This window comes from Schistocerca americana, chromosome 6, assembly GCF_021461395.2.
Source record: "Schistocerca americana isolate TAMUIC-IGC-003095 chromosome 6, iqSchAmer2.1, whole genome shotgun sequence".
NCBI classification, from domain to species: Eukaryota; Metazoa; Arthropoda; class Insecta; order Orthoptera; family Acrididae; genus Schistocerca; species Schistocerca americana.
This window is the reverse complement of record NC_060124.1, coordinates 357,765,751-357,792,695: the sequence shown is the minus strand read 5'-3', so window position 1 is coordinate 357,792,695 and position 26,945 is coordinate 357,765,751. Positions and strand designations below refer to the sequence as shown.

Below are 26,945 nucleotides of genomic sequence, written 5' to 3'. Positions count from 1 at the left end.
GTTACATAGTAAACATCTTGTTGTACTTTTCTGTTGGCATTCTTCATAATTTTGTTTTATTTATTGCAGTAGCTTTCTTAATATGTGGCTCTTGAAAGCAAAGCAGAAGCTGCCACTAGACACTTAAAAGATGCAAGTGTTCATAAAAGACGATACATTTAAAGGGTCTAAGACTGATAGTTGGTAATAATGATGGAAGCCCCAGGCATATGTGGGACTTATTAATTATTTGTGCATTGTGGGAAGATATCACAACTATGATCACTTACCTGATGGGTCATTCTGTTGTGAAATTAATAAGAATGACAGGGTCTTCACTCACATGTTTCTTACTGGGTTAGAAATAAGAGATAACAGTTGTACATAAATAATATAGATTAACTGCAATAATAATAATTTATGCGAAAAAAATTAAATAAAATAAACCACAGGGCATACATGAACCAGATTGTATCATATCAAGAAAAATGCAGAGCTAGCATAGCTGAGGAAGAAATGGTTTAATATCTTGACAACAATGTCTTGGCAACAATGAGATTGATAGGTTTGGAGCACATGCCTTCACTGAACATCAGTGAGGTAGGTGATACGCCATTTACCGAAATTACAGACAACATTATTGATGTGGGTCATCAGTGTAAAGAGTCTTTGTGATAAGGAAATCATAATTCAAATATAATGAAAACAAATTTGTTTTCTAATTCATCAGCCATAAGGCATCAACATTATTCATAAGATGTAACATTACTTGGTATTGCAGAAGTAGGGATGGTGTTGATCATGGTGAGTGCAAGCCTTATTTCAAGTGTTTAGGTGAGCAGTGGAAAAAAATATCGAGGTTACAGTTATGGTTAGATGGGACACTACAATATGATGAGGGAACGAGTACAGTAACAGTCAGGAAAACATAAAGAGTGAAGATGTAGCTTAAAAGACAAAATTTCAGAAGAAGGAAACTAATTGTTGCACAGACATTATTTACAATGATGATAAATTTTGAAAATATTTTAAATGTTTAAGTTGGGAGAACTGCATACATTTAATATTTCGCTTCAAAATGTGTTGATGGGTAGTGTGATAAAAATCTGTCCAAAGGAAGAGAACAAGCCGATAAGGGGAGGAACAATTGGAAAGAAAGGAAGAATGTGACGTATTTATCACATGCCACAGCTGAAGAAAGTTATCAATTCCACCTGAACAACTACAGAACAAATTTGGTCCTATAATAGAGGGAGTTGAAAGTACCAAGTGGCATTTGTGGAAGCAACTGACAATGATAGCAAGAGATAGGTACAGTTCAATAAGAGAGAACACGTTACATCTGTGAACTGTGTATTAGCTTTTACTGATAAAGACTTTCCCTCTATTGAATTTTGACTGTGTATGTAGCAGCAAGTACTATGGTGCCCCACTAGAGTGTCCTGCTTTTAGAGGGCTCTTTGCATAGACTCATTATCAATGTGTCATGAGGTTTTCATGCTGCAGCTGACCAGTGGAGACTGCAGAAGCCAAGCTACAATGGTATGCTACGCTGCTAACACTAGCCTCATCCACTCTAGTTCATTGGGGGAGACAATTTCACTGTGCAGCATTTGAAGAGACATGCTGCCATCTGAGGGATTAGGTTAGTTACAGACTGAGGTCAGCTGCACCTGAGAAACTAGCTGGTGGCGAATTCATCCAATGCACTGCCAATGGACAAGTTAGTTGCCTGTGTACCACAGCCAGTGGCTTACATGCATGACTGATTACAAGACCAATCTTAACTAACCATTATTTAGTCTGACCTTCTTCATTTGATTTCAGCATTTTCACAGTGCAGTCTTCCTCTGGCTGTGTTCTCATGACATTTACTCCTCTGCCAGTGTGTTAAAAGGCGTTGTAAATGACTGCCATAGCATTTAAGAAGTGTTTTTTATATACACAGATAGGTCAAAACATTGTGACCACCTGCTCAGTAGTTTGTTTGTTCATCTTTGGAACAGAATACATCACTGATTCTGCTTATCAGGGATCCGAAAGTTTGTTGGTACTTTTGTAGAGGTATGTGGCATTAGATGTCAACCCACAGGCCACGTAATTCTTGTAAACAAGGACCGCTGATTTGTGTAAGCAGTGATGGGACCCAATAACGACGCCGGTGGGGGAACCCGCACATCAGGCGAATTTGGTCACCGTTACATCAGTGTGAGTTCACTTTAATGCTCCTCAGACAACTGTAGCACAGTTCTCACTCTGAGACTGGGACAATTATAGTGCTGAAAGATCAGATCACCATCGGGGAAGACATCAAGCATGAAGGGATGCAGGTGGTTCGCAGCTGTTAGCGTGTCTTCGATTACTACCGCAGGTCCCATGCAAGTGCAGGAGAATGTATCCTGTATCATGAAGTCTGGTTCTCACTATGGTTGCCGCGTATAAAAACCGTGCGGCACGGCCTTGGTTGCCATGGAAATGCTGTCAGCGGCGCGACATAGCCGGCCCTGCGCTGCAGGTCCACGCCGCCAATCACAGAATGTCCTGAGTGTGACGTCATATACAGAACCCCTGGCTATACGAACTTTCGCCGAGGCCCTGGCGCGTCCGCGGCGGCAGCTATGAAATACTTATCATTCGATTTGAAGGAAACTATTCGGTAAAAAAATTTGATTCTTCTGCATCTTACAGCCTGATTTCTTTGCTCGATAAAGGACTGAATTTATTTTCTTTATTTGTGGTGGTTACTTGTTGTATCACTTTTACATAAACGATTACATGGAATTTTATTGAGTATACAGAGGTAAAAAAGCAATGCGTGGACTTCGAGTATAGCTCATTTTAGTCAGTACATTATTCCATATGAAATTTAGTCTACATATCGAAATTATTTTTTATGCTGAGAGCTGAACGATAGCTATCAGCGTCCGTGAGATATTGAATTACATGTCGGCAACGGGCCTTGGTGGCGGAGCGGGTCGCTCTCGATGCGACCGATACTTCGCCTGCTCGTCGTAAACCATGTGGTTGTATCAGTCCCAAATTTCGTAAACGATTGAAGAAATGGAAACTTTTTTTTTCTTCAAATGATAGCTTGTAAAGAGCCACGTATTTCGTAGCATGACGAAAGTATGCAAACTCTATTGATCTATCGAGACATGAAAGTAACTACAGTTTTCCAGAATGGATAAATTTTTTTAAACGGCATTTAGTAGCATGTGAAATGAGATTTGTAGTGACATGGAACACGTTAATATTTACAATATCCTATAGAGACCGACAAAAGTTAAACCAAAGCTAATTTGCTGGTCTGTCGTAAGATTTAATTTGCTTATTATTTATAGCTATTGATTATTTCGTTTTGTAAGACAAACGTTGTTTTCTTGCTGAAATGTACTTTATTTATTCAAGACGCGTTTCGCCTTTTACTTTAAGGCATCTTCGGTGGCATCTAGAATTATTCAATTTTGTTTTGATATGAGATATTTTTAGATTATAAAACAGTTCAAATATTTTTTGCATGAGTAAGTAATTACTTACAATAAATCGAGTTTTTGGCGAACAAAATGGTTCAAATGGCTCTGAGCACTATGGGACTTAACTTCTGTGGTCATCAGTCCCCTAGAACTTAGAACTACTTAAACCTAACTAACCTAAGGACATCACACACATCCATGCCCGAGGCAGGATTCGAACCTGCTACCGTAGCGGTCACGCGGTTCCAGACTGAAGCGCCTTTAACCGCACGGCCACACCGGCCGGCTTTTGGCGAACATCTGCGTTTCCTCTCACCTGGTCATATGCTGGAGGTTGAACTAAAACTTAGCTTATGGAACATCAGTACATTTTCATGTTCACTCTTTTTTCTTCACAATTTTCGTGTTCTCTACGCTAATGGGTGTGGAGTACCATTATTTTTCTGTAAGTAGCTGCAGACATTTTACCGAAAACTGTGATTTAAAGTCGTAAATATAGTGTGTTCACTTCGTGTCTCTTCCTATTTGCTTTGTTTATGTACATGTTGGCAACCTAACGAATTATATGCTGAAAAAAGACGTCTGTTTATTTCTGTTCTTCTTGTATCTGTATGTGTGTGTGGCTAGTCAGTGCGAGTTATAGAAAATTAAAAGTGAGTGCAATAGTTGTCAGAGAGTGGTTGAAAGTTTTGATGTTCAGCTGATTTGAGTTTCGGATTAAATGTTTTGTGGTGGGGTTCCTGTAAGTGTAAATTCACTGCTTACATTAATAGTTAAATAGTAGAACAACATGTCAACAGAAGATTATTATCAGAATTCAAGCACCCAACCCATTTGTCCTCACTTTTACATGAACACCTTCACAAAATAGTTAAACCAAAACTCGAATCAGCTGAACACGAAAACTTCAACTACGCTCTGACAGATATTACATTCACACTCAACTTTCTACAATTCGCCCTGACTATCTACACACACACATAAACAGGTATAAAAGGAACAGAATAAACAGAATTTAGTTTCCAGCATATACTTCATTAGGTGTGCAACATGTACGTAAACAAACCAAGTAAGAAGAGACGTAAATTGAACACACAGTAGTTACGACTTTAAATCAGTTTTTGGTAAAATATCCGCAGCTAGTGTCAGAAGAATAGTTGTGCTCCACGCCAATTAGCACAAAGTACATGAAAAATGTGAAGAAAAAAAATTGTAACGTGAAAACGTGCTTATGTCTCGTAAGTGAAGTCATAGTGCGACCTGCAGCTTGCGACCAGATGAGAGGAAACGCAGATGCCAGCCAGAAACTAGATTAACTGTAAGTAATCACTTATTCATGTAAAAAATAAGGGATGAGCTGTTTCATAATCTACAAATATAGCAAAGATTCCATTGAAAATGCCTTAAAGTAAGAGGCGAAAGACGTGTGGAACAAATAAAATACATCAAGCAAGACAATGACGTTTGTTGTTTACAAAATGAATATTTCTGTGCTCGCTGCAGGTGGTGGACACGTTTTGTCTTAAGACATTTTGTGTATTTGCAACGTTTAGAATACTTTATAATTACATGTAATAACACCAGATTGCCAATTACTACTTTCCAGCATCGCCGAAACAGTCCTTACAGGCAGGAAATACAGCCTTTGACAAGTCGATTTCTTTTACCGAAAGATTTTACATCCCTGATCGAATCTTTGTGTCAAACACCTTGGCACTAAGTACCAAATATAATATTACGTGAATCGTCTTCAGTATCCATAAAGTATCACTGATCCCAGTCTTGCAAGTAGTTATGAAGGACCAGTCATAATAATTGGTTTTACAGTTATCGCTTTAGGCGTTATAACCCAATTGCCGATTCGATATTTGGTTTCCAAATTGCTGTATTAATTTTTTGATTAACCTGCTTTCCCTGACACAAATGGTAATTAAAAACAGTTTCATACGACGTTAGTGCATGCTTTAATATGCCTGAGAATGGTCACACGACATTTGAAGTCAGCAGGAAAGCCTCCAATGCACAAAAAATGTGTGGCAGCATATGTAGAACTGCATTACGATACATTTGCCACCGACGACTTCTACACAGTTTAAGAACTGCCACTGTATTAGAAAGTCATGGATAATACGTAACCAGTCATTGGTTGTTGTTTCAAGAAGGAGTACATGGCTTATGGAAAATGCTACAAATGGCAGAGTGGCCAAAACAGTTTTCTTAAAACTTTGCAAAATTAATTTTTAAATTTACCTTTCAAGCTTAAACACTGCGGCCTCCTGCCTTTAAAGATTATGGTAATACATTTTAAAATTTTGAATTTTAATTGTAGCCCTTAGCCACTGGTACTGCACCTTACATATGTTGCTTCTTTAAATTATTTTATTGCTATCTTAATTGGGTTTTTATCTTGTTGATTTTTGATATTTCTTGTTGTTAAACATGGTGTCCTTCTGCCTTTAAAGGTCTATGGTAATATATTCTGAAGTTTTGAAATTTAATTGTGGCCCTCAGCCAGTTGTATCGCACGTTGAATATGTTGTTTTTTGATTTATTTTATTGCTATCGTAACTGGATTTTTATCTTGTTAAGATTTCTTGTTGGAGTCCTTCAGCTGTGAAGGAGTTGCATTCGGTAAAGATTCGGCTATGTGCAGCTCTGGTTGTAAAGGTTATTAAGTTAAAATAAATGAGAATTAGAAGCAGAAACTGACCTCAACCCGTGGTCCTTTCCACAATCCTATTACCTGTTCTGCCCAGCGGGTTTAGCGGGCGTATCAAAAAGTGTTGTCATCAATGCCTTTGCCGCTTTATATTTGCTTTCGAATACTTCAAATACCAATTCATTCGAATCATCTTGATCTCCGTCAATGAGATGCTCGAAGTCGAATGAAAAGAAGCGTGAAAAATTGTTTTACTGTGTGAGATTCCCGTTAGCGAGCGTGTGACTGCGCCAGCGCTGACTCCAAGTGGATTAACACGTCGCTGCCAATGAGAGCGTACTCGCCGGAATGGCCTACCTTTCTGGTTTACGTACGAGTACCTTGTAGCAACATGAGGACTATACCACAACAAAAATCATTTTGTGTGTAGGAATTTGCGTGAAATCATCTATTGTTCAAGTGCAACGTGCATTCAGCGAGAAGCCGCCTCTGCACAAGAAAGTTTATGACTGACATACAAAATTCTTGGAAGTTGGTTGCATATGCAAAGGCAAGGGCAGTGGTCGGCCACGCTTCTCTGATGCCAATCTCGAACGTATTCGAGATGCGTTCACACGGAGCCCTAGGAAGTCCACAAGTCTGGCAGGCCAGGGCTTCAACTTCCTCAGTCAAGAGTGTGGCATGTTCTGAAACGACGCCCGCATACGATGCGTTCAAGTTGCAGTCACTGCATGAAATGGGTCCTGACAACCATACGGTACGAATTTTGCATTTCATTTTTCCCGGATATGGCAAAGGACTCTTTTCCCGAACGATTCATCTTGTCGGACGAATGGACATGTCATCTATCGGGTAAAGTAAACTGCCATAATGTAAGAATCTACGGGTGACAAAATCCTTATGTCGTCGTCGAACATGAAAGAGACTGGCCGAAAGTCAACGTGTTTTGTGCAGTTTCTGTTCACAAAATGTATAGACCTTTTTTGTGGAGGGAACTGAGGCATTAATGTCATAGCTAGACATGCTGCAAAATTAGTTGATTTCTTAACTTCACGAAGATTCCAATGAATTCATTTTTATGCGTCACGGCGTCCTGCCTCACCTTCATCTTGAGGTGCGGAGATATCTTAACAACACCATCCCGCAATGTTAGACTGGAAGAGGTGGACAAGAAAATCTTGTTTATTGGTTTTGGCCTCCCTGGCCACCAGACTTTACATCTTGCGATTTTTTCCATGAGGGTACATAAAAGACAGAGTCTTTGTCCCACGTATGGAAACTAGTCTTCAAAGGCTGAGAGATCAAATTACTGAAGCTGTCGGTTCAATAAACAGGAACTTGTTGATTCGTGTGTGGAATGAGATAGACTACCGTTCCGATGTTTCTCGAGCAACTCTCCTGTTGATTGTATGGTATAATGTCTGTGCAAACACAAAACTTTGAACATCTCTCTGTCCAGTGACATGCGCAAAGTGTTTCTATCTTTTGCCGTTTGTTTGAAATAAACAACTGAAATTTGTTCTTTCTCTTTGAGTCATCCTTTTCTTTGTGGTTATGCCACTCCACTCTCGAAAGTTTTCTTCGAACTGTGCTCAGGAGGTAAGCGAATCATGTACACAAATTCGAAAACAGATAAACTCTAACAGTGCATTGTCTTGACAGTGCAAGAGTACCGGTGATGATTTAAGCAGATGACCCCCCCCCCCCCCCCCCTTAGCTCTCAGAGAAAGGAAAATATAGGGTAAATCAGGCGCTTTTCTTTCAAGAAAATGGTTCAAAAGTCGGTATTACTCAGGTTTTTAACAGGATCGGAAATGCAACTTTTTTATGGATAATTACAAGTTGCCATTGGTCTTCCGAAATATTAAAAATACTCCATACCCCAGCCCGAGACCCCTTCCACCCTCTCCCCCATTCCCCCCTCCTACTAACTGTCGTAGGGACATCGTTGCTTAGGATGTTTAAAAAGCGATTAAAGTGAGTTTTTTATTCATTTTTTCCTACAAAATTCATGCCAGTCAATCGTCGCAGACAATATGAGAGCAAGTCTACGTTTTAATTATCACGTCGAAAAACGGAAGTTACGTAATTAACTATTTGTTTGTGTGCGGGTTCGTGTCTGTAGTTCTGACGCACATCGAAATCAGCTCGCCGTATGCTGCTGGAGGGGCCAGATTAAAATGACACATCCTGCTGACAATATACAGTATCGTGCAGTAATTCGTTTTCCTCGTTTGGTGGGTAACAAAGGCTGAACAACCGATGATAAAGTGATGGAAGTGTATGGTAGCAATGCGCTGTCATATGACGCAATGCTTGGGTGGCGCAGATCCTACCAGTGTGGTCAGACAGGACTGAATGACGAGGAATGAAATGGCAGACCATCTCTCTGTGAAGAACCGGGAATCACAAGCAAAATGGAAGAAATTACATTTTAGTAGAACGTCTTTTAAAACTGCAGCGAGTCAATTCAACATGGAGAACGTGATTTGCTTTGCTGCGAAGCAACATCACTGATAATCGCTTTGGAGACGTTTCTTTTTATGTAGTGACGTGCCGTTCTTTGTCTGACGACAAACTGGTGTTAGTTCTGGGAGATCGCACTCGAGCGATGAAAGAAGAAATTACATTTGGGAAATGTCTTAGATCTTACTTTTCCAGATTGTAAGGGAAAAATTTAATGTTTACAAATGCCTGAGATGATATTTTGGAGCAATGCGAAACTGTTTTGTTGATATTGTAAAGAGTTATTGAGTTTGTGAAAGTCTTTTTAATCTAGCTATTATTCCTTTTAACTGCACGGACTGTTGTAACAAAAGCAAGTACGAAAGTAAAATGTCTATTCTTCCTATTGTCAAGACAAAGATACCTTGAAGTTAGTGGTAATTTAATGGACTATGATGCAGTAAAAGCGTTCAGGATCCGTACTTCTCAGACGTAACTTTTATAATGTTGCAAGATGTCGCAGCATGACGGAATGAGTACTGCGTGACGAATAAGGGGGTGCTGCGTCATAATTTCTCAGAGAGGAAAACAGAATCTGATGCAGTTGAGACATGACAACGTAACATAAAACCCGTTTTACGCGAGCGGCTTTCCGTCAAAATTGACCACTCGTTGTGGGTGCATGTCACGTCACTGCATGTAAATCAGCAGCGAACCACGTTGCGTGTAAAGCAGTGATGTCAATGACCAATTGTCTGAGCCGAATATGGGGTTCTAAAATTTTTGTACTGTGAACTGTTCACGCACAGAAGCAGAGTCGTCATCTGCTAACATCGATAGTTACCCTATTCCCGTCAAGCTCACTCCTAATATACACGTGTAACAAGAAGATATGGCCAAACATTCCGGAAACATTCCTCATACATAGATGAATGAAATGTGTTATCCGGATATGAGTCCGGAAACGCTTTATGTCCGTGTTAGAACTCATTTAATTCTTTGGTTTTAACGTGATCAGATTGTAAATTTTCATTATCAGCACGTTTGGGGTGTCGAGAATCCCCTCGAAATTTACAGTCACACCATCAACAAAGATTTTCTGTCAACATTGGGGCTGGCGTTGTTGGTGACTGTTAGGCTCTATGGTAGCCATCCGTCCCGATATATCGGGAGCTTCATCTTTGTGGACCTTCTTTTCCCGATATCCCACCAAGACTCAATTTTGTCCTGATTTTGCAAAATACTGTTACGAGCTTGACTCAAGTACTGGAGCAAAGCCATTGTTAGCGCAACATGTAAATGCAGCCTAAGTTAGTTTTATTTATGTCAACCAGTTTTAGTTGATAAGGTCATCTCACAGATGGCGTTGCATGTTGCCTTTAGATCTAGCGCCATCATTCGAGATGATACCACACTTATCAAGTAGCACGGGGCGGAACTATTTAAGCAGCGCTAAGCGGAGCAATCGGGCAGTTTCCATTTGGATAGCGATGTGATAAGACGATTAACGTAATACGAACAACGAGCGCAAGTTAATAATGTTTCAAGTTAATGATCTTGATGTTGAAGCTCTTTTGTCTGTGTTTGCTATAAAATAACAAATGTTTTGAGTGGGGTACACCTTTAGCAAAAAACAATTTTTTTTCCAGAAATGTTTCATTGCAGTTTCAGCATCATCAGTGGTTTTTTTTATTATTATCGCTTCTTACCACATGGTGTAGTTTTCCTGTTGTATTACGTTTTTACAGTGACTGTTTTTCTGTACAGTTTTTCACCTGCAAGGTTTCTTATTTCGTCATCTTCTTCATTGTCAAGTTCTATGTATTGAATTGTCACAGTCACTGTTTACCAGCTGGTACAGTCACTGTATAAACATAACACAGCAGGAAACCTACACCATGTGGTAAGAAGTCATAATAATAAAAAAACCATTGATGATGCTGCAACTGCAGTGAAACATTTCTGGGATAAACCTGTGTTTTTGCTAAAGGTGGACCTCACTCAAAACATATGTTAAAGTTTCAGGTGTTTGCCAGCTAGTAAACAGTGACAGTAACAACTCAATACATACAACTTGACAATGAAGAAGATGACGAAAAAAGAAACCTTGCAGGTGACAAACTGTAAAGAAAAACAGTCACTGTAAAAACGTAACACAGCAGGAAAACCACACCATGTGGTAAGAAGCCATAATAATAATAATAAAAAAACCCACTGATGATGCTGCAACTGCAGTGAAACATTTCTGAGACAAAAAACAAAATTGTGTTTTGCTAAAGGCGGACCTCACTCAAAACATATGTTAAAGTTTCAGGTGTTTACTACGAGTATATAGGGCGTGAAGTGTATAGTGATTTGTACTTCGTTGACTGAAGTGTAGACTGTTTAACGTCTAACACACGTATCATACTTACGAACATGCCTAAGAATGGAAAGATAAAAGGCCACTTTTCGGATGATTACATAAAAGAGTGGTTTTGTCAAAAAAGGACGTACGGATCAGGAAGCGTTGTGTGAGGTTTGTAGCTGTTTCATCTCAGTAACTCTGGAAGCTAAGGATAAAGTGAGGCATCATTTTTCTACGTAGAATCATACAAAGCCGGCCGCGGTGGTCTAGCGGTTCTAGGCGCGCAGTCCGGAACCGCGCGACTGCTACGGTCGCAGGTTCGAATCCTGCCTCGGGCATGGATGTGTGTGAAGTCCTTAGGTTAGTTAGGTTTAAGTAGTTCTAAGTTCTAGGGGACTGATGACCACAGTATTTAAGTCCCATAGTGCTCAGAGCCATTTGAACCATTTTTTGAATCATACAAATAGACGGACGGTAGCATCGACATCAAAGCCTATTCCTACATTCATGATAAAAGAAGATACCCAGGAATAATTTCTAGTTGCTGCTGCAGAAGTAACAACAGCATATCAAGTTGTCAAGCATCATCAGTCCAACCCGGCCCAGAGTCAATCCTCTGTGCTCGGGTTCGATTCCCGGCTGGGTCGAGGAATGTTCTCCGCCCAGGGACTGGGTGTTGTGCTGCCCTTATCATCATCCTATCATCCTCATCGACTGCAGGTAGCCGAAGTGGCGTCAGATTGAAAGACCAGCACCCGGCGAACGGTCTGCCCGACAGGGGGCCCAAGCCATACGATTAAATAAATAAGTCCTTCAGTTCTCTTGACTGCACCGTAACACTGAATGCCGCAATGTATCCTGACTTCGATGTTGCGGCACAGCAGCCTACAGCCAGCACCAAAGATACAGCTATCGTTGAAAATGTTCTCGCACCACACTTCGTGTCCGAATGCATAAAACAATTGCAAGAAGTTTAATTTTACGGTATAGGCAGCGACATATTGAACCACAAGGCTGGAAAGATGTTTCCTTTAGTTGTGCAATACTTTACTGAAACTAAGGGATTCCAACAGAAGCTGTTGAAGTTTGATTCGCTGAGTAAGGAAACGTGAAAGGAAACTGCAAAGTTTTGTCGAGATACTTTAAGACAACCGCAAATTTCATTAGATAAATTACCGTACTCCCTTTTTGTGGATTCATTACCAACTTCGGAGGGCTTCATCAGCGCGGCCAGTGGAGTGAGTTTCACCAAATTAAAAAAGAATTAGGAAGAAATGTAAAAGGAACTGGATGCCCTAACTGTATTCTCCGCACTACTATATCAAGCTCTGCTGGAGTCTTAGCTCTCGACACTGAAACAATCGTCATGAAAATATTTAATTATTTTTCAGCATACACGATAAGGACAGAGAAGCTGAAAAAGTTCTGTCAATCATGAGACTCATCTGTCTCATTCAAAAACAAGATTTGGCTGTCGTTAATGCGCGCAGGTGAGAGAATTCTTAAGCTTTTGATTCTATGCCGAAGACAGGCGACCTAAAATAATTTCAGGTTTTTTTCAATAGTCCGATCATTAAAATTTACTTCATGTTTCTGCAATCAAACTTGGCTGGAAAGAAATATAAAAAGCATGAAGAAGAATAAAGTCATGATAAGTGAAATAAAACATACACTATGTGATCAAAAGTATCCGGACATCTTCAAAAACATACGTTTTTCATATTAGGTGCATTGTGCTGCCAGGTACTCCTTATCAGCGACCTCGGTAGTCATTAGACATCGTGAGAGAGCAGAATGGGGAGCTCAGCAGAACTCACGGACTTCGAACGTACTCAGGTGATTGGGTGTCACTTGTGTCATACGTCTGTACCCGAGATTTCCACACTCCTAAACACCCCTAGGTCCACTGTTCCCGATGTGATAGTGAAGTGGAGACGTTAAAGGACACGTAAGCACAAAAACGTGCAGGCCAACCTCGTCTGTTGACTGACAGAGACCGCCGACAGTTGAAGAGGGTCGTAATGTGTAATAGGCAGACATCTATCCACACCATCACACAGGAATTCCAAACTGCTGGATTCGCTGCAAGTCCTATGACAGTTGGGCGGGAGGTGAGAAAACTTCGAATTCATGTCGAGCGGGCTGCTCATAAGGCACACATCACGCCGGTAAATGCCGACAGACGCCTCGCTTTGTGTAAGGAGCGTAAACATTGGACGATTAAACTCTGGGAAAACGTTGTGTGGAGTGACGAATCACGGTACACAATGTGGCGATCCGACGGCAGGGTGTGGGTATGGCAAATGCCCAGTGAAATTCATCTGCCAGCGTGTGTACTGTCAACAGTAAAATTCGGAGGCGGTGGTGTTATAGTGTGGTCGTGTTTTTCATGGAGGGGGCTTGAACCCCTTGTTGTTTTGCGTGGCACTATCACAGCACAGGCCTACAATGATGTTTTAAGCGTCTTCTTGCTTCGCACTGTTGATGAGCAATTCGAGGATGGCGATTGCATCTTTCAGCACTATCCAGCACCTGTTCATAATGCACGGCCTTTGGCGTTGTGGTTACACGGCAATAACATCCCTGTAATTGACTGGTCTGCACAGAGTCCTGACCTGAATCATATAGTACACATTTGGGATATTTTGGAATGCCGACTTCGTGCCAGGTCTTACCAACCGACATCGATACCTCTCCTCAGTGCAGCACTCCGTGAAGAATGGGCAGCCATTGCCCAAGAAACCTTGCAGCACGTGATTGAACACATGCCTGCGAGAGTGGAAGCTATCGTCAAGGCAAAGGGTGGGCCAATACCGTATTGAATTCCACCGATGGAGGGCTCCACGAACTTGTAAGTCATTTTCAGTCAGGTGTCCAGATATTTTTGATCACATATTGTATATTAATCGACACTCAAAGATGTCTAAATAAAAGGAACAATGCCAGTTTTTTTGGCATGCAAAAAAGATGAATTTGAACAAATGAAAGAATGAGAACCTTAACCAAGAAATACTTAATTTAATTTCGAAATTTGAGGAAGAGACAAAAGCTTTCTATAACATAGCATTTGATTACTTTGACAAATGGGCTATTTCTTTTAATAAATATCATGTAGTTAATTAGATGACACTATCTGAAACCCCAGATTGGGTGATGATTGCAAACACTATTGCATACCTGACTAAAAGTGGTGTGAGCCGGCCGGTGTGGTCGAGCGGTTCTAGGCGCGTCAGTCAGGAACCGCGCGACCGCTACGGTCGTAGGTTCGAATCCTGCTTCGGGCATAGAAGTGTGTGATGTCCTTAGGTTAGTTAGGTTGAAGTAGTTCTAAGTGTAGGGGACTTATGACCTCAGATGTTAAGTCCCATAGTGCTCAGAGCCATTTGAAAAAGTGGTGTGAAGATTTCAGGCGACAATTGTTTTCAAGAATATATGTATCTGAAGTGCTTATTAGAAACTAAGCGTGACTCGAAAGAATGGAAGAAAGGTGGATTTACTTCCTTTTGGAAACCGAAAATCCTGAACGCAAATGCCAACTGCTAAAGTTATGCGAATGTGTGTACTGTATTACCGCACACAACGACTCTGTGGAAAGAGTTTTTGGCTGATGTCGGCCCAGTGGAGTAATGAAAGTAGTCGACTGCTGCCAGAGACTGCGGAATCATTCTTACAGTGCTAGTTTCACTGCAAGCTCACTTATATGGAGTTTTATAAATATGTAAAAGGGAAATATGACTTGGGAAATAAGACTTGCTGAAAAAGGTGAAACATGACCTGCCAGCTACTTAAGCGCAACAAGTTTCATGTAAGTGTGTTATATATGAAAAGTAATTATATTAAATAAATTTTATTTAATTTCTACACTCCCATCTCAGAATATCCCGACGAGGTTCCAGTTGAATATGGCAACCCCATTAGGGCCTGAAGTTTTTCCACCCAGGCTCAAAGGAGAAAGTTACCATGGTTTCTGAGAGAATACTCTATCTAGTCTGATGGAATATATGTCTTTACGAGTGTGACAAAATATGTACTTCATGCACGATGGAGTTCCTCCCCACCTCACTGTTTAATGTTAGTAGGCTTCTAAATAACGGGTTCCGTGTCCGATGTATAAATAAAGGTGGACCAATTCCTTGTCCACCACGCTCTCCTGACCTAAACCCACTAGACCTTTCTTTGTGGAGGCATTTGAAAGCTCTTGTGTACGGAACCCCGGTACAAGATATACAGAGTCTTCGTGCTAGCACAGTGGAAGACAGTGAAACAATACGCAATTCTACAGGGATACTTCACGGCGTCAGGTATTTAATACGACGGTGGCTTGATTGTTGTATCCTTGCTAGCGGAGGGCATATTGAACATTTCATTTAGGAAAGCGTTTCATACTGTGCTCATAAGTTTTTTGTTGTGTATTTCCCATGATTAATATGATAATGAAGGGAAGTAGAGCTTGCCTTGGTTTGCAGAAATTTTAAGAGGACCTGGTATGTTTCCTATTATTGCTCTCCACAAGAGAGACGAAATATCTGAAAGCAGAAAGGTTTTGCAATACATGGACAAAGAAAATCCACACAATGCACAAATAACAACGTAAATAGAAAAGTCATATCTTTTTAATGAGCAAACTAACTTTCAATGTACTTTCATACTTAGAAAGAAAACAAAATAGAAAGGTGAAGTGAAACAACGCAATTTATAGCCTTCTGAAGATTGTTTGACATGTTTGTAAGTATACATTTTTCTGAGGGGATGCACGTAGGTGTTCTGAAATGTTTGGAAGACACATTTCATATTCGTCCAGTTATCAGGAGTGTGAAGAATTTACCATACGACCTTTGTAAAGGACATCCACTGGCGAATTTTGCTTTGACCATTAGTAAACTCTATTATCATTGCTTCTACCTGCGTTCTTGTTATTATATTTTGAATTTTTCGTGAAAAATATGGTCCCTCATAGCCTCACTTTACCTTTCTGGTGCCAAACTGCACAGCGAACAGCTCTCACAAAGAGGCTGAAGTGTAAACGAAAACGACCACTCGTGACAAGACGCGATTCACAGTACAAAAATAAACTCGCGGGGATGCTGCAGTAGACTAACTTGTCACTAACAGCTGATGCAGACAGAAAAGTCGTTCGTGCAAAATGGGCTTCATAAAAATTAGTGGTGATGTGAACGAATTGCCACTAAGATGAAGTCTCGTTAGTAAGACATGGAAAAGTAGGGTTTTACAGCTGTGCAGTTTGTAAAACGTGAAACTAAATCTTTGGAAACCACTGTCTTCTAAGAGAGAAAGCATGAAAATAGAGCAGAACGTCATTTTTGATCATTTAGAGAGGCTGTACGACGATCATGCAGGGAATGCGGTATTTATAGTGGTGGAAATCGCATTTCTGCGTTGGGGAGCAGAGAAAGAAGTAAGATGGAAATGATGAGAGGCTCGAAGTATTTAAAGGCAGACAGAATCATCTCGTAGTCTTAATTTGGGAGAAAAAGTGCGTCTCACTGCTCACATTTGCGCGCTCTTCAAGGCTGCTGCTCCTGAAAGAGACACATTGCATGCTGCAAAGTTTGGTGTATTTCAGAGTCAAAAGACACTCGGTGATTTGTCATGTTTCGCTGCCAACATGCCAACTCTGTCCCACTGCAACGCATGCATCCTTTTACAAGAAAAAACTGGTGTTTTCTTTTTTTAAAATTTTCGAACGAGAGAAATAGAACAGAGTTTTTGGCCTACCGTTTCGCCTACCTTCTTCTCCCACTGCAACACGTAGGGCACGGGATGATCGCCCGGGAACTCAACGTGGCAGTTGAACACCACAGATTCTCCCAAGATGGCGGTGATGTGCACTGCATCTTGGAAGCAAAGGCCTGTGGACAAAAGTACGGTGCTTTACAACGATCCATTTGGTGCCGTGTACCTGCTTATTATTTAAAGTAAAGGCGTTGTTGATCTATTCTCCGAAGACCACAGTACACTTTTCTGAATCTGAATATAATAAAGGCGCCATCAGCATGGTTTCGTGATGCAACATATTTCTACACTTTTGTATTACGCTACTGGCCATTAAAATTGCTACACCAAGAAGAAATGCAGATGATAAACGGGTATTCATTGGGCAAATATATTATACTAGAACTGACATGTGATTACATTTTCACGCAATTTGGGTGCATAGGTCCTGAGAAATCAGTACCCAGAACAACCACCTCTGGCCACGGCCTTGATACGCCTGGGCATTGAGTCAAACAGAGCTTGGATGGCGTGTACAGGTACAGCTGCCCATGCAGCTTCAACACGATACCACAATTCATTGAGAGTAGCGATTGGCGTGTTGCGACGAACCAGTTGCTCGGCCACCATTGACCACACGTTTTCAACTGGTGAGAGATCTGGAGAATGTGCTGGCCAGGGCAGCAGTCGAACATCTTCTGTATCCAAATGGCCCGCACAGGACGTGCGCCAGTACGGCGATGAAGAATACACGTTTCCAATGTGTGTTCACCGCAATGTCGCCAAACACTGATGCGACCATCATGATGCTGTAAACAGAACCTGGATTCATCCGAAAAAATGACGTTTTGCCATTCGTGCACCCAGGTTCGTCGTTGAGTACACCATCGCAGGCGCTCCTGTCTGTGATACAGCGTCAAAGGTAACCGCAGCCATGGTCTCCGAGCTGATAGTCCATACTGCTGCAAACGTCGTCGAACTGTTCATGCAGATGGTTGTTGTCTTGCAAACGTCCCCATCTGTTGACTCAGGGATCGAGACGTGGCTGCAGGATCCGTTACAGCCATGCGGATAAGATGCCTGTCATCTCGACTGCTAGTGATACGAGGCCGTTGGGATCCAGCACGGCGTTCTGTATTACCCTGCTGAACCCACAGATTCCATATTCTGCTAACAGTCATTGGATCTCGACCAATGCGAGTAGCAATATCGCGATACGATAAACCGCAATCGCGATAGGCTACAATCCGCCCTTTATCAAAGCCGGAAACGTCATGGTACGCATTTCTCCTCCTTACACGAGGCATCACAACAACGTTTCACCAGACAACGCCGGTCAATTGCTGTTTGTGTATGAGAAATCGGTTGGAAACTTTCCTCATGTCAGCACGTTGTAGGTGTCACCACCGGCGCCAACCTTGTGTGAATGCTCTGAAAAGCTCATCATTTGCTTATCACAGCATCTTCTTCCTGTCGGTTAAACTTCGCGTCTGTAGCACGTCATCTTCGGGGTGTAGCAATTTTAATGGCCAGTAGTGTAGCACGATAATAACATGTAAGTATTGTAAATAATAATATAGTTATAAATTACATGAATTACAAGCACAGCGTTTATAGTCTTTTTTAACGGTTCTGGCCAGATGCTAGGTCTTTAATTCTAAGTTCAGCATCCGTCAGTGTTTCCTGTTTTTCGCCGACCTTTTGGTTGAAGATAGTCATGAATTTATTTTAACGTAGCCTATAAGCTGTTATCCTTTCCTTTCTCCATGTGTACTCATTATTCTCTCTGATGGATCTCTTGTCAAGGATTCTGTTGTCGGTCCATTGTACCAGACAATACAAACAATACTTTTCCTCTTTTTTTTTTCTACATCTGCACCACGTTCTTTAAACGGCCCTGGTAGAGTGCACACATTTCAGTGCTTGGTTACATATTTAAACTATGTGCCTGACGCCCGCCCTGCGGATGAGTGTAGAGGTCCGGTGTGCCGGCCAGCCTGTGGATGGTTTTTAGGCGGTTTTCCATCTACCTCGGCGAATGCGGGCTGGCTCCCCCTATTCCGCCTTAGCTACACTATGCCGGCGATTGTTGCGCAAACACCGTTTCTACGTACGCATACACCATAATTACTTTACCACGCAAACATTCGTCTGGTGTGTAACCTGGGTTCGGTGTGGGTGGACTGCTGTGGCCTGCTGTGGGGTTGTGAACCACTGAGGGCTACGGCGGGTCGAAGCCGCTCCATCGTTTCTAGGTCCCCGGTTTAATACAATACAATACAATACAATGTGCCAGACCGAATCCAACCTCAGATTTCTTTCCGCGGAAGAAGCTCTAACAGTAGTTGGAGCAGTCATCGCTATCAAACGGTAACGATACCTGTCCAAATATCAAACCAGCACACGCTATTAATTTGCCAGAAAGGTTCAGCAATGCATTATCTTGTAGAAGGTGAGAGATTTATTTTACTAAGCTGTTAAATAGGTTGGTAGCGCACAATCCGAGTTGCAGGTTGCCTATAAATTGGCTTCAGGGGAAACAATAAATTGTTTTTCAAAATTCTGTATAGTTATTGGACAAATTTAAAAATTTCAAATGCTGTCATAAGCTACTCATGCCGAGGAATAATCTTACGGTAGAGGTTTGACACGATAATAAAAACATTAAAGTTAGAAACTGTGTATAAGTCTTGAAGCAGTGTAATTGAAGCGCGCAAATTACCAAGATTATATTCATCTGCTATTTGAAAATCAGAGCTCTTAGCGACTTCCAATAACTTTTACACATTCAATAATTTCGAATAAAACACTTGAACTTTCGACAGCTGTCGCTGCCATCGGCATCAGGAGTTGAAATCACCAACCGCCGGAGCTGACGAAAGCGCCGGTGTTTTATTCGAAAGCGAAATGATTTTACTGAAACATGCCACCGCGAAAGACTCCGAGGACACAAACCTTTACACATAATTTCAAAATTTTACGCAACTTTTTGTCGCTGCCAATTCTCCCCCCTCCCCCTCCCTAAATCATTAAAGGAAAAAAAGTTACTGTTCATGCAGTAAAACTTCAGCATCATATATGACGTTTTAATTTATTATTTTCTTACTACCAACCTTATTCGCAATACATTTTTCAGACAGTACCCACATATTCTACTGAATGTACAGGCAAAATTAAGTCATTATAGGACACATACTTCGGGAGATATGACGTTATAAACGTTTAATTGCGTGCAAAACTATATTTTTCTTAATGCGTAGACTACCAGCGGGATGTATGTGTCCCAAAATAGGTTATTAGAGAACCAATTGGAATTTGTTGCATGTTATTGCTATGTATGAGTCCCACTGGTAAAGGAATGCCTCCTTATGATTGGCAGAATTATTATATTTACAGAATGCACCTATAGGTTGTGCTGCCCTAAAGTTTCATTGTTAACCCTCGTCTCCGTATTGTCACATCGAACTGATTCGCACCTGCAATAGGCAACCCAATAAAGCAGATTCGCAAAGCGGGATGCCTTCCTGGACACGTCTCGTCAACGACTTGCTCTCACGAATTGACACTTGCCACGTCACAAACGAAGCCCATATTGGACACCCGTAAGGTGGATTACACACTTCGAGGTGTATGCTGTTCACTGATGTATGTCTGTTTTCAGTATGTCTTGCAGATTTTGCGAGGCGCCTTCTGAAACCTTGGAGGTACTTATGAATAATATTGTACGTTGTAATGGTTCTTTATTTACGTGACCATTACGGCACTCCAGCCCTAGTTCTCGATACCAGTAATATCTTACTACTTTTCTGCGAAGTAACAGACATATTTTTGTGACAATATTCACATTTGGTTTTATTAATGTATAGGTACTCCGATGTATTGATATATTACAGTGATATGGTTCTTGTGTGTATTCATTTCTGTGAGACTGTCATAATCTTTGACTTACTTGTAACCGTTTTAGCGCGAATGCGCACAGAGCAGTCTTTTTTTTACTTTGCAGAAGTTAAGTTGTTATTTCGCTTTGTAAAAGAACAGTCATTTCTTGTGTTTGGTTAAAGTGAAAATTAAATATATGAAGATTGATACAAAACTGTTTTCTTGATGATGTGACAATTCAGAAGGAACAAGAAGTTCGATAAAAATGTGGATCGTGAACACCAAGTCAAAAATTATTTCTACTATACCATTGTTCTGATCTGGGATTGTTTGATCATTAAGAATTTCCTGAAAAACGCATTTGTCAGGTCTTCAAATATTGCTAAAATACAGATGTGGACCTTGTAGCAGTCAAAGTGGAATCACCCTAGAATCAACAAGATGAGCCATAACAACGTTGACGAAATCTACGTGGGAATCCATTCAAGATAAGTGCCAAAATTAATGACTTTATTTACAATGACTTCATTATTTCCATTCTGACGGTACCATCCACAGTCAATAACTTTGTTGTTGCTCGATAAAGCGAACATATGCTGCGTGAGCAACATTATTAATCTGATTTCTAACCTACTTTGCAAATGATTGTATTGTTAGAAAGTCCACCCTCCCTCCGACCCCAACCCCCTTGGAAAACGAAACGACGGGAAGTATTCTTTTAGTATTGTTACTTCTGACTTGTCCGCAGCTCGTGGTCGTGCGGTATCGGTCTCGCTTCCCGCGCCCGGGTTCCCGGGTTCGATTCCCGGCGGGATCAGGGATTTTCTCTGCCTCGTGATGACTGGGTGTTGTGTGATGTCCTTAGGTTAGTTAGGTTTAAGTAGTTCTAAGTTCTAGGGGACTGATGACCATAGATGTTAAGTCCCATAGTGTTCAGAGCTATTTAAATGGCTCTGAGCACTATGGGACTCAACATCTGTGGTCATAAGTCCACTAGAACTTAGAACTACTTAAACCTAACTAACCTAAGGACATCACACACATCCACGCCCGAGGCAGGATTCGAACCTGCGACCGTAGCAGTCGCGCGGTTCCTGACTGAGCGCCTAGAACCGCTAGACCACCGGGGCCGGCTTCAGAGCTATTTGAACCATTTGAACTTCTGACTAAGATAGTAGTTAAAATAACCATACATTAATGTTTTTGAAATGAAGTTGGTAGTCGAAGGGTTAATACGGAGCGCAGGTTACCCTGTCCACACTCATTCAGTATTTGGTACTGAGTGCACTTGACGACTTTCAACAGACTGTAAACGCACTTTCAAACTTTTCCTAAACTTTTTATCGATTAGCTGCTTAACGTCAAGTATTTAACACATTAACCCATTCGTAAAGTAATCATACTGTATGTTTGAAGCTGTTTTATACGTGTAAGTTCGATTCTTTAAAGAAACGGGGATGGCGGCTTTACTTGTTATTTTTATGTTGGCCACATACATGTACATTAACTCGAACGATTCTCCAGCCACTAAGTGGAGCGATAACAAACGCAGCGTTGTCCCACTGAAGAGGCCGCGATAAGTATCTGTGGCACGCGGCACATGCGTCACGCAGCACAGATACACTAATGCCGCTTTCTGTAATTAAGGCCTTAATTGCGTGATCCTAACATATTATAGTCTCCATTTATCATCAAACCCCTTTGCCTTCCAGCAGCAGTCAACTGGGAAATTATGTCTGCCACAGAGAAAGAACGAGGCAAAAATTTAAAGAAAAGCTGCACAATCGGTAAAACGTTTGTCTAGTCAGCAAGTGAGCCGACTGACATACTCTGAGTGTCCAAAAAGTCACAGGAAGGCACTGGAAGTGATTGCAAAATGTGAACTTTCACGGCACACTTATTAAAATATTCTGGGCTATTATATCGTGGTCGGGTGAATTTGCTGTTGAAACGCAACGTTTCGTCTCCTTCTGCGGAGACATCATCACAGAGGTTTATAGCTTTTTCTAAAGTCCGATGCACTCTGGCTCACACTGAATCGAGGTGGAGGTGAAACTCATATAAGCCTTTCCGTTAAACCGAACTGGGTTCACTGCTGGAACACTTGGTGTGTGTGTGTGTGTGTGTGTGTGTGTGTGTATTGCGTATCGAACCGAGGACCTAGAAACGACGGAGAGGCTTCGTCCCTCTGTAGCCCTCAGTGGTTCACAACAGGCCACAGCAGTCCACCCGCACCGAATCCAGGGTTGTTGTGCGGTTCGGCTCCCAGTGGATCCCCCCCCCCCCCCCCCCCCCCGGGAACGTCTCATACCAGACGAGTGTAACCCCAAATGTGTGCGTGGTAGAGTAATTATGGTGTACGCGTACGTGGAGACAGTATTTGCCGACGTAGTATAGCTGAGGCGGAATAAGGGTAACCAGCCTGCGTTCGCCGAGACAGATGGAAAACCACCTTAAAAACCATCCACAGACTGGCCGGCACGCGTTCCCACTCGGGAAGCAGCGCGTTGGACCGGGCGGCTAGCCGGACGGGCGACACTCGGAATACTGCAAATTTATCGATACATCATCTCGTTTTCCTATTGGATGATATAAAGTCTTCCATATTTGTTTCAGTTTCACAGTACACAGAAGGTGGTTTGATCACACTGTGATCCTGATTACAACTTCTTGTGTGTATTGTACACTTTGATTTGTATTGTATATATGTTGCTCGTATTCTCTTTGATTTTTGCTTGCATACGTAATAGTGGGTGGAGTATTCGTATATGATACCATTTTTGGTTTTGTTGCGCAGAAAACGCAAGGTGGTTCCGTTGCACAGTATTCTGTGGACTCATGTGTACGTTCCTGTTTACGAATTGCTCATATTCTGTTTTGTTTTTGTTTGCATCAATTTTTTATATTTTCTCGCACTTGATGGAGTACTCCATGTCAGCAGGTTTTGCCAGAATTGGTATTCAACTTTATATCTTGCCACGGAAAGCGTATGTAATTCTGCTTTGAATGGTGTTTTTCTTGCCACTGAGTACGCTTTGTAGTGTCAGTGACAATATTCATAGATATTGTACCAGGTACATTGATTTATACTAAAATATATTGCTTGTAGTATCTGTTAATAGCGTTTAAAGACGTTTGCATTACAACGGTTGCATTTTTAGTATTTGCAAGAGAGGCTGCCCTTGTCACTGACACTACAAAGCATACTCATTGGCAAGAAACACCATTCAAAGGAGAATTACGTGCTCATTCCGTGACAGGGTGTAATAAAGTTGAATACGAATTCTGACAAAAATATCAACATTGAGTTCCCCATTAAGTGTGTGAAAAATACGAAATTGGATGCGCAATGAAAAAAAATAGAATATATGAAATATACTTACAATGCACTTAAATCGAGCAGTTCGCACAAGGATTCGTAAGCAAGAACACATACATGAGTGCTCAGAATACCATGCGACGAGACCAGCTTCTGTTTTATGTGAAACAAATCCAAATATCGAATCATTTGCTCTAACAAATACTACGGATGCGAGCAGAATACAAACATAATACAGAACATATTTACAATTGAATTCTAAGAGTACAATACACACAAGAACTCGTAATCAGGAACACAGTGTGATGAAATCAAGTTCCGTGTAATGTGATGTCAGATGATTGTTAGGTTTCGACATGCGCCGAAGGGCAACGAAGAGAGCCGCGTTCGCCACGGAAAACTCAATTGGCAGACGTTGCAAGAGAGATGTTTTGCATTACGGAGAGTTTTACTGTGCAAATTTCGAGGGAACACATTTCGTGAAGAGTAGGACACACATTATTTCCTCCCACATACATCTCACGTTATGACCACGACGAGAAAATTCGAGAAACACAGAGGCTTACCGACAATCATTCTTCCAATTCACCGTTCGCGTGCGGAACAAGCCGTGGAGGGTGGGGGGGTGGGGGGGGGGGGGTGGACAGACGTACCCTCTGCGACACACCGTTGGATGGCTTGCGGAGTACTGAGGTAGATTATTCGCAGGCGACGTAACATCCGTTTGTCGAACACTTGGTTGTCCTGTGCGTCTGTTTACGCGTGTGGAAACATTATCTCTACGATATAGATATATCCACTCTAAAATATGTGCCAGCATGCTAAAAGCCTGGGAGATTATCTGCACTAGACACAGTCATAATGCAGCTACTCGTAACAATTCCTGATAGTGTCGCGAGAAAATCTGTTACTGATGTGTTCAGTGGCGATTCGGAATAATGATAAATTATGCGAGCAACAGATATCCGCCGGCCGGAGTGGGGGAGCGATTCTAGACGCATCAGTCCGTAACCGCGCGACTGCTACGATCGCAGGTTCGAATCCTGCCTCGGGCATGGATGTGTGTGATGTCCTTAGGTTAGTTAGGTTTAAGTAGTTCCAAGTTCTAGGAGACTGATGACCTCAGATGTTAAGTCCCCTGCCGGCCGCGGTGGTCTCGCGGTTCTAGGCGCGCAGTCCGGAACCGTGCGACTGCTACGGTCGCAGGTTCGAATCCTGCCTCGGGCATGGATGTGTGTGATGTCCTTAGGTTAGTTAGGTTTAAGTAGTTCTAAGTTCTAGGGGACTGATAACCACAGCAGTTGAGTCCCATAGTGCTCAGAGCCATTTGAACCATTTGTTAAGTCCCATAGTGCTCAGAGCCATTTGAACAGATATCCTGTAGATAAACTTCTACGAATGATTTCATGATAATTTCGACAAGCAAAAGATTAGCTTCGAGAAACGTAGCAACTGATACGTTGTTCGCGCATTCAGCTTTGAAGATCGAAGGTTTCGACTAGCTTGTTACTAGCAAACGAAAGGGAAAAATCTGTAGAACCCACTTACAGCATTAGTGACAAACCCCTAGAATGGTTCACAATGATACGGATACGTAGCCATAGATGTGTGGATAAGAACGTAAACAATACTTTCCACAACATTATGCACAATTTATCCGTACATTTAGAGATAGAGCTTCTGAACCTTCCTGGCATATTAAAATTGCGTGCTGCAACATGGTTTTACTCTGCCAGGAAGTGTCAGATCAGGTTACAGTGCGGTGCAGATTGAAAATTAATCACGGAGACAATGCCTTGAGCTGTGGCAAAGTCATTTCTGCGCTATATCCTTTCGTCCATGAGTGCTAGTGCCACGAGGTATGCAAGACAACTGTGAAGTTTGCAAGTTGTATGAGAGGTACTGATAAAAGTAAAGGACCGAGGATGGGTCATGAGTCGTGGTTGGATAGCGCAGTCGGTAGAGCACTTGCCCGCGAAAGGCAGACGACCCCGGTTTGAGTCCCGGTGTAGCTCACAATTTTAACCCACCAGGAAGTTTCAAATCACGGAACGCTCTGCTGCGGGGTGAAATTTCATTCTGGATAGAATACTTCTGTTTGCCGAATATTTTTTTGTAACAGCGGTATGTAAAGAGAACATAGTTTTTTATGAACTGTAAAGAGAAATGTTCCGAGTCTTTCACTTCTACATTCATGAGCAGCCTCGCAGGGAAACAAATAAATAGTATTTCTGGGTTTATAAATTAGATTCATTTCATTCAGGTCGTGTAAAAAAAATTTAGTAACGACCTTGGTTCGTCGAGCTGAAGCCATCTCTGTCGCCGAAAAGTAGTGACAAGGACTGAAGCACATACCAAAAGTTTTCAATAAGCGTGGCTACAAGATCAAACAAATAGGGAGAGCAATTTCAGGAGGTATTCGCAAACAGAACATCACCGAGGATAAGCGACTGCGTTCAAGTGGTTCAAGTGGCTCTGAGCACTATGCGACTCAACTTCTGAGGTCATCAGTCCCCTAGAACTTAGAACTACTTAAACCTAACTAACCTACGGACATCACACACATCCATGCCCGAGGCAGGATTCGAACCTGCGAGCGGAGCGGCCGCTCGGTTCCAGACTGTAGCGCCTAGAACCGCACGGCCACTCCGGCCGGCTAGCGACTGCGTTATTTTACGTTCTGTGGCTCAGTGATGGGGAAAATTAGCCGGTTCCTGAATAGTCTATGTAATCAATTTTCATGCCTTCAACTAAAATACGCTAACTTACGAGATTTGTGAAAGACACTGTAGCCCTCAGAACTGACGACGTTTACAAAATATCATGCGAGTGCGGCAGCATGACTTTAGGCAGACCGTGCGCAGGACAGAAAAACGCCGCATTGCTCATGGGAGGTGTAGGCGAACAGGCTTTAAAATAGACATAAATTCGCATTCGATGACGCCTCTGTCGTCACGAGAGTGAATGGTTTCAGGGATGACATAGTAGAAAGAGCTACAAATGGTTCAAATGGCTCTGAGCACTATGGGACTTAACATCTGAGGTCATAAGTCCCCTAGAACTTAGAACTACTTAAACCTAACTAACCTAAGGACATCACACACATCCATG

General features: G+C 41.8%; 1 protein-coding gene across 1 annotated transcript in view; it reads right to left on the bottom strand.

Annotated features, from left to right (window-relative positions):
- The window catches only part of LOC124619319 (protein turtle-like), a 906,568-nt gene that overhangs the window by 188,213 nt on the left and 691,410 nt on the right, over positions 1-26,945 (bottom strand). Inside the window, exon 5 of the mRNA XM_047145628.1 lies at positions 16,652-16,773. Coding sequence (XP_047001584.1) covers positions 16,652-16,773 — 122 coding nt within the window. The remainder of the gene's footprint in view (positions 1-16,651; positions 16,774-26,945) is intronic.